Source organism: Uloborus diversus, chromosome 8 (genome assembly GCF_026930045.1).
Source record: "Uloborus diversus isolate 005 chromosome 8, Udiv.v.3.1, whole genome shotgun sequence".
Lineage (NCBI taxonomy): Eukaryota > Metazoa > Arthropoda > Arachnida > Araneae > Uloboridae > Uloborus > Uloborus diversus.
In genome coordinates this window covers 147051110-147059599 of record NC_072738.1, presented here as the reverse complement: position 1 = coordinate 147059599, position 8490 = coordinate 147051110, and the positions used below count along the sequence as shown (strand labels likewise).

At 34.5% G+C, this 8490-nt stretch overlaps 1 protein-coding gene across 1 annotated transcript; it reads left to right on the top strand.

Moving 5' to 3' along the window:
• Positions 1–5641: 5641 nt before the first annotated feature.
• Positions 5642–6508, top strand: LOC129227255 (uncharacterized; the record flags this gene model as incomplete). The annotated part of the gene is made up of 1 exon (XM_054861773.1): positions 5642–6508. A coding segment is annotated over exon 1 (804 nt), but the record flags the coding sequence as incomplete, so codon positions are not given.
• Between the last annotated feature and the right edge of the window lie 1982 nt (positions 6509–8490).

The window sequence follows — 8490 nt, the reverse complement described above, 5'->3', positions numbered from 1 at the left end:
AGCATCAGTCGAGCTTCGGTCTAGCATGCAAAAGGAATAATCTGTTTTCTACCAAGTCGAGTAAATTTTGAGTTGAACATTTTGAAGCTTATTGTGAATAAATAACACTTAGTTAAGAAAGAAGAAATATATAACAATTAGCAGAATTTTATCCTTTTTTGAGAATTGTATTTTATTAAATATTTTTGCACGTGAAAAATAAATCCAAACTTGGAGATGGGGCAAGTTTACGCGTTGATGTCGGAGCACCTTTATACGCAGTTTTTTACTGTGTCTTACTTCTAAACGTGCCCTAACGCTTTTTTTGCTCCAAACTGTCTCAAAACTTTTTAGTAATTTCAGGCCATTAGTTTCGAAATTCTCAACATTTAATTTTTAATGAAGTTACAAATTCGTATCTTATATCTTACAATCATGTAGTGCTTGTCTTCATGTCCATTCAGCATTTTCTTTATACACTATTCAGTCTGTAATAAATTTGATTTATTTAAACGATGGTAAGATGTCATAAACACTAACAGAACCACGTTAGGTATCAAAATAAATATGCATGCGTGATTATGAAATATGATTGCGTAAACGTGCCCCGTGTCCGGGGCACGTTTACGCAATCGGCTCGGACTCAAAAAAAAAAAAAAAAAAAAAAAAAAAAAAAATTATATATATATATATATATATATATATATATATATATATATATATTTTTTTTTTTTTTTTTTTTTTTTTTTTTAACGGTTAAAAACACAAACTGAGCAACAACCGAATATATCAATTTTGACTCTATTAACTGCTTCATAAAACCGCAATGTCTAAAATTTCCTAAATCAAAACATATAATTTAGAAAATTCATTAAAAAAAAAATTAGTGTTAATGTGCCCCGGTCTACACTGCTGCTCCTTTAAAAATAAAATCTTGGTCAAAAATCACGAGGCGTGGAAATCCATTGCGTGGCGGATGTCTCTCCATATTTTCTTATTTGGTAGAAATATGGGTGAAAGTCAGAGCTGATAAGACTGATAAGACGCATCGTTAAATCCCAGCTAACACTAATAAATGTGGATCATCGCATTGTTTCAAAAAGATAAGACTAAATCAGCAGAGGACAACTTCATGTGTTCAAACTTTGGCCATTTATTTTTACAGAAACTTGTAAGTCGCCCGTCAAGGTAAGATGGGTGAAAATCGCTTCGCTTCTTCTACATTTTAACCCGCAATTGCCTATTTGGTGATATTTTGATAGTTGAAAATTTAACCTTAATTCCGGTGGATTAACGCTAAACTCCAATTGATAGCGTTTATGGTTGACTGCTTTTTCACCTCTTTATTCCCCTGAAATGACAGTCTTACCAGTAAGATTGTTAAGTTACCGGATCGAGTTCAGCCTTGTCACGATACAGCCTTTCCCTGCATGTTAAACGCACTGTAAAAAAATTCCGAAACGTTACTGGTTATTTCCGTGGAACGTCTCTCGATTTCACACGTTTTCAGCTATTTCCCCGTAAAAACAAGTATCATCACAAAAAGGTTTCCTGAATCGCTACAAGTTGCACGCGTGCAGACTTTTCACTGTTGTGGAAAATATTTTTAGCAACCAGTTTAAAGATTGAATGGTCGTGTTTACTAAGTGTATCTGCCTAAAGTTGCTTACGACTTGTCCAGATTGACTAAGCTCCCAATGAGAGCGAAAAAGTCAATGGACAACTACAACTTTGCAAGGCAGGAATTGCAGGCAAGCGATATGCTTGGTTCCTTCTTGCAAAGCATTGGCTGTGGTCGCTCTGATTGTAATAGAACCTTCTTGGTAAACCAGGAAGGTTCCATTCACTTACACTAAACCGACTTGATTTTTCTTGAAGGTTCTAGAGACATGTCTGGTTTTAACAGGGGAGATTTCGCACTTCTTCAGAAAGTTTCAAGAATAATTTCAGAAAGGTTACTGACTTTTAGCGGAATACGTTCCTGATTTTCCCAAAATATGTTACTGGAAGAAATTGGGCACATCAGCTGCCTATTATTTTTCAGGAAAGTTTCTAAATCGTTTTAACAGTGCGTTGCCAAAACATATTGTCAATTTATCATGGCGTGGCGCGAGTTTCGTTGTTGATGACGTTAGCGTTACTCGATTATTGGCTACTATATATATGAGGATTCGTGATACAATTTAGAGAGAAGAGTGTTTCTAATGACATCGAACATGGAATTATAAAGGAAAAACTATCTCGTTAAAGGCATGAGCAAGTCATGTAGCAATGTACTGTCTAACCACGGATTGTATGGAATTGGCAATTTCCAGTTAAGACGAGTCTCACTGAATGAGGGGGAAAAATAAAAATTTATTTGATGCGCGTGTTCCGCTCATTTGAATGAGACTCTGATTAATTTAGAGGCAAAATACATCTGCAAAAGCTGACATCCCTGAAAACTAGATGAAGCGTACATTTTCGTCTGAAAAAAGGATGTTTGCTGTTCCGTACAATTCGTGGTCAGACAATATATATACAGCACGTCCGCATTTTAGCTGCAATATCTCTATTTTCGCAACCGTTAGTCCTGGATGCATACTTCCAGTTTCAAAAAAAAAGGGGGGGGGGGGCAAAGTTAATGCATTGAAAGTTTGATGCGAAAAAGAAAATTGGTGAAAAAATACAAAATCTAACTTTTTATACGTACCCTAGGGAAATAATTTTCATTGTAAAATTTTTTGAACACAAAACGTTTGACATTAGTGCGACAAATATTCACAAAGGCATGAAACGCAGCGTTTTGTGACTTACACCACTTTACACTCGCAGCCAATAACACCTTTTGGGGGATAATATAGCTGTTAACAATGGTTTGAAATTATATGGGTGCATAGAGTGTGTTTTTTCAAACTCTACGAGCTTTTGCAGTGTGTTTCAATGTATCATAACATAACATCTGCATTTATTTTTCAATAGCTAAAAATTTGAACAAGTAAGATCGAAAATTTGAAACAAAATTCCAAAACACCCTGGGGATTCATCAGGGGATTACTCCGCAAATGTAGGGAAAACCTTGAGATGCTTCGTTAATGCTGCAGACTATGTTGCTTAAGAAACGCAGCACTAGTACCCCGAAATATCACAAGTCTAGCAAGGGGGGATACCGGAAGTCAAAAATATAAGCATGACAGAAATTATTTAGAACATTTTCAAACCAAAAATACAAGCATCACAGAAAGTAATTAGAACACTTTCAGAACAAATTTAAACTACAAGAGAAAAAACAAATGAACTCTATTGCAAGATAAAAAACATAGAACAAACAAAAAGACCTACCACTACTCTTTCATCAGCTTGTAAATGAAATTTTCGGTGAGATGCACTGGACATCGGTTCTCAGTTCAGGCTGCAGTAAAATTTTGAATCGCTGTCCCCAGATTTGTTTTATTGTTGCAGATTTTTTTACATCGAGTGATTTGCGAGATAATTATATTTCTGAACACTTTTTTTGCTAACACAGCTGTGAAAATGAATTAATGAATAAACTTTAAAATCAAAATGAGAACGTTTTTCAGGCAAAGCAACACTGGATCCTTTTTTATTTATTTGAACGTTGAGATCCAGGAAGTTAACTGAATCATCTTTATTTGTCTGTTTTAGTAGTAGTTCATTAGGGTTAAATTTTTCTACATAAACTGTGAAAATCTGTGTTGTTAAAAATGATGTCACCTATATATCTAAAAGCTCCTATACTGATGTTTGTTGAAAAAATAGGTTCGTAACAACGCAAAAAGATAATGGCAAATGCACTAGAAAAAGATGTATACATCTTTTGGAATTCCATTGATGTGTCTGTGTGTAGAAATTTGAACCATTACACAAATAATTTTCGAAAATGCTTATGTAATGTGTACATCTTTTGGGATTCCGATGATCTGTCTGTGTGTAGAAATTTGAACCATTACATAAGTAATTTTCGAAAATGCTTATGTAACGTATACATCTTTTGGGAATCCGTTGATCTGTCTGTGTGTAGAAATTTGAACCATTACATAAGTAAAATGAAAAATTATCATATAAGCTTTGTGCTACAATATGATTAAGGTGAAAAACAACGTAAATAAAGCACAAATATTCGAGAAAATACAGCATATAGCTATTTCAAGGCTACAATGGAGCCTCTTCATCAGTGCAAAAAGCTCACCAACACAACCAAAAGTTGCGAGAGAACTGACAAAAACAGGTGGACACTGGTATTTATACCAAAGACGGCCAACCAATAAGAATACAGGAACATGACATCAAACAACCAATCAGCGAACAGCATGTACACTCCAGGCTCAAAAGCAAGGCAAGAGACAACCAATCAGAGCCAGGAGACAAAAAGAGTGCGAGACGCCAAAGAAACAGGAAAGGCAATTATAGAAATTGCTTCCAAATGTCATGAAAAAATGGAGTGCTGGAAAAATCATTGACAAGAGAATGAGAATTTTTCCAAATATGGTAAGCTTCCCAGAAATCGAGGTCATAAACCGAAGAACATTTACAAATAATCTTTGCAGATGAAAAATCAAAACAGTGACCAGAAGTCCAACAATGCTGAGCGATGGAAGAACGAAAAAGTTCTTTATGTTTAACATAGTTTTCGTGCTCTTTCAGACGGTGCTTGAGAGCACGTTTAGTCTGTCCAACGTAGCCAAGTCCACACTTGCAGGAGATGCTATAAATGCCCCAGTTGCTAAGACAATCAATGGGGTCCTTTAAGTTTGTAAATTTGATCTTATTAACTGGAGAAAAAGCTATATCGAAACCAAATTTTTTCAAAATCTTTGCAACTTGATGACTAACTTTTGGATAATAAGGCAAAACAATAGTATACGAAGCATTGGAAGCAGAAACCTTTTTAGAATGAGAGGGTTTAATTAACTTATTATAAATTGAATCAATGATGCTAGGAGAATAACCACGATCGAAAGCCACTGCTTTAAGATAAGAAAGCTCAGCATTTAAAGAATCGGAGGAAGAACAGATGTTCAAAGCACGGAACACAAAAGTCTTGAATGAGGCCACCTTTTGGTTTGGAGGATGAAAAGAACATTTGTGAGGAGGTAGTGTAACAGCAAAAGGCTTACGAAACACCGAAGTCATAAATTCATCATTACTTTTAGTAATAAAGACGTCCAAAAATGAAAGAGAACTATCAGTTTCCATTTCAATAGTGAATTGGATGCAAGGATCAATAGAATTTAGAGTAGAAAGTAAAAGTTCATTATCAACATGGTCAAATGTTGTGAAATCTTCTCCTATCATCAGTGAGTCTTCAAAAAGGTCTTTAACTCCTTCTGTTGCACATTGTGCCAGGTTTTATGCTCTACCAAAGGTCCATAAACCCGACATTCCTCTTAGGCCTATTGTCTCAAATATTGGTGCTGCTTCATATAAACTTGCTAAGTATTTAGTTTCTATCTTCTCTTCTCTTTTGGTTAGCAACTCTTTTACTGTCAGAAATTCTGTTCATTTTGTTCAGAAGTTACGTTATTTTAAGCCTCATGGTTTAACGATGGCTTCTTTTGACGTGAAATCACTTTTCACTAATGTACCGGTTATCGGGGCATTGGATTGTCTTAAATTGAGACTCCAAGAGCATCATTTTTCTAGTTTTGAGATTGAGGAACTTGTTTCACTTACTCGTGTTTGTCTTGAACAGAATGCTTTTGTGTTCAATGGTACTTACTTTCGAATGTCTGAAGGTTTAGCAATGGGTAATCCTTTGAGTCCTATTTTAAGTGACATTTATATGCACTATTTTGAGACTAAACTTTTTGAAACCATAACGTTTCCGTTCTATGTTCGTTACGTTGACGATTGCTTTGTTTTGCTTGGCCAAAACCATGTTGATAATGAACTTTTACTTTCTACTCTAAATTCTATTGATCCTTGCATCCAATTCACTATTGAAATGGAAACTGATAGTTCTCTTTCATTTTTGGACGTCTTTATTACTAAAAGTAATGATGAATTTATGACTTCGGTGTTTCGTAAGCCTTTTGCTGTTACACTACCTCCTCACAAATGTTCTTCTCATCCTCCAAACCAAAAGGTGGCCTCATTCAAGACTTTTGTGTTCCGTGCTTTGAACATCTGTTCTTCCTCCGATTCTTTAAATGCTGAGCTTTCTTATCTTAAAGCAGTGGCTTTCGATCGTGGTTATTCTCCTAGCATCATTGATTCAATTTATAATAAGTTAATTAAACCCTCTCATTCTAAAAAGGTTTCTGCTTCCAATGCTTCGTATACTATTGTTTTGCCTTATTATCCAAAAGTTAGTCATCAAGTTGCAAAGATTTTGAAAAAATTTGGTTTCGATATAGCTTTTTCTCCAGTTAATAAGATCAAATTTACAAACTTAAAGGACCCCATTGATTGTCTTAGCAACTGGGGCATTTATAGCATCTCCTGCAAGTGTGGACTTGGCTACGTTGGACAGACTAAACGTGCTCTCAAGCACCGTCTGAAAGAGCACGAAAACTATGTTAAACATAAAGAACTTTTTCGTTCTTCCATCGCTCAGCATTGTTGGACTTCTGGTCACTGTTTTGATTTTTCATCTGCAAAGATTATTTGTAAATGTTCTTCGGTTTATGACCTCGATTTCTGGGAAGCTTACCATATTTGGAAAAATTCTCATTCTCTTGTCAATGATTTTTCCAGCACTCCATTTTTTCATGACATTTGGAAGCAATTTCTATAATTGCCTTTCCTGTTTCTTTGGCGTCTCGCACTCTTTTTGTCTCCTGGCTCTGATTGGTTGTCTCTTGCCTTGCTTTTGAGCCTGGAGTGTACATGCTGTTCGCTGATTGGTTGTTTGATGTCATGTTCCTGTATTCTTATTGGTTGGCCGTCTTTGGTATAAATACCAGTGTCCACCTGTTTTTGTCAGTTCTCTCGCAACTTTTGGTTGTGTTGGTGAGCTTTTTGCACTGATGAAGAGGCTCCATTGTAGCCTTGAAATAGCTATATGCTGTATTTTCTCGAATATTTGTGCTTTATTTACGTTGTTTTTCACCTTAATCATTACATAAGTAATTTTCGAAAATGCAAAATTTAACCAGGTTTATCCAAGAGTGTTTATCTAGATTGATGGAATTTTCATATTTGTCAAAAAGCCTAACTGTAACGTCAATTATGAAATTATGGGGAATGTTAGTAAAAAGATTTTCAAACATAAAAGTATTGATAATATATGAATATCGTATGCTATGTTTAAGAAGTCCAGAACTTTCAGGTTGTTCAAAATTATGAAGCTATTTTCTTCTGCTATTTTGGCTAAGATATTTTTAAATTTTTGGTTGTCAATTCATGGTTGAAAAAGTGCCTTTTCATCATTTTTAGCCTAAAAAAAGTTGACGAGACACGTTTAGTAGGAAGTTATTTTTTTTTGTTGTAGTTAGTTTTGCATATTAGAAGCATAGAAGAAAATAGGTTGAAACTAGTAGTCCTTCATGAAGAAAAAATTGCTTAAACTTAAGTAAATCAAAACAAAAACTCTTTTTTCCAGGGCGTAGATGAGATAAAAGCCTTTAAAGTAATACAAAAACAATTTTTGCACATTACTTAAAAGAGGCCAAATAGACTGGATAAATACCTTAAAAAATACCATATAATCATGTTTCATTGAAATACACTTGCAAAATGTAATTTTTATTATTATTATTATTATTATTTTTTTATACTGAACGACCTTATTTAACAACTACCAACTTTTTATTCTTTTTCCATGGAATTTGAATTTATACAATAAGGATAATTGCATTAAGGATAAAAAGATAATTTTCATTTTGATTAAATTACAATAAAAATACCCCAAAAACGATTTTTCTTTAAAAAAAATCCTGCTTTTTCTAATAAAAGCCGGCGATTTAAATAAAAAAAAAAAGCCGGCCGCCCTATTTTGGCCCGGCTAAAATCGAACAGCCCTGGAAAGGGTACAAGTTCAATACACAAGAGGTGGAATATTTTGGGCAAAGTCAAAAATACACAAATGTCCAACTGAGATTGCATTGTTAAAGAGTCCATAAAAAAGATATTTGTTGATGTGAGATTTTTTCAAAAATAGTATGTATTTTTAAGACGTATCTATGAAAGTATACAGTGCATTGAGCAGTTGAAATGTATTTCTAGCAGAAGTAAGTGATGAACACTCATTACACAGACACACTTCTAATATGAGCTTAACGATGAATGTCAAATACCAAGGCATTTAGTGAAAATCATGCAGCCACACCGCTGCACGGGTCTCTCATAACCGTCGTTACACAAAGCACACAAGAATGAAATATTTAGCCTATATGAGGTTTACGTCTTTAGTTAAAAAATAACTGATTCTTCATCATTTTTTCCATTCGGAAAGTGCGGTAAAGGCTTGATGAATTTCTAATTATTTAAAAAACCGGAAAACACTTGCTTATGTCTGAAAATAGGTCTAGTTTCTTCAACCATTACGGAGAATCAGCAAGATTCTTTTTT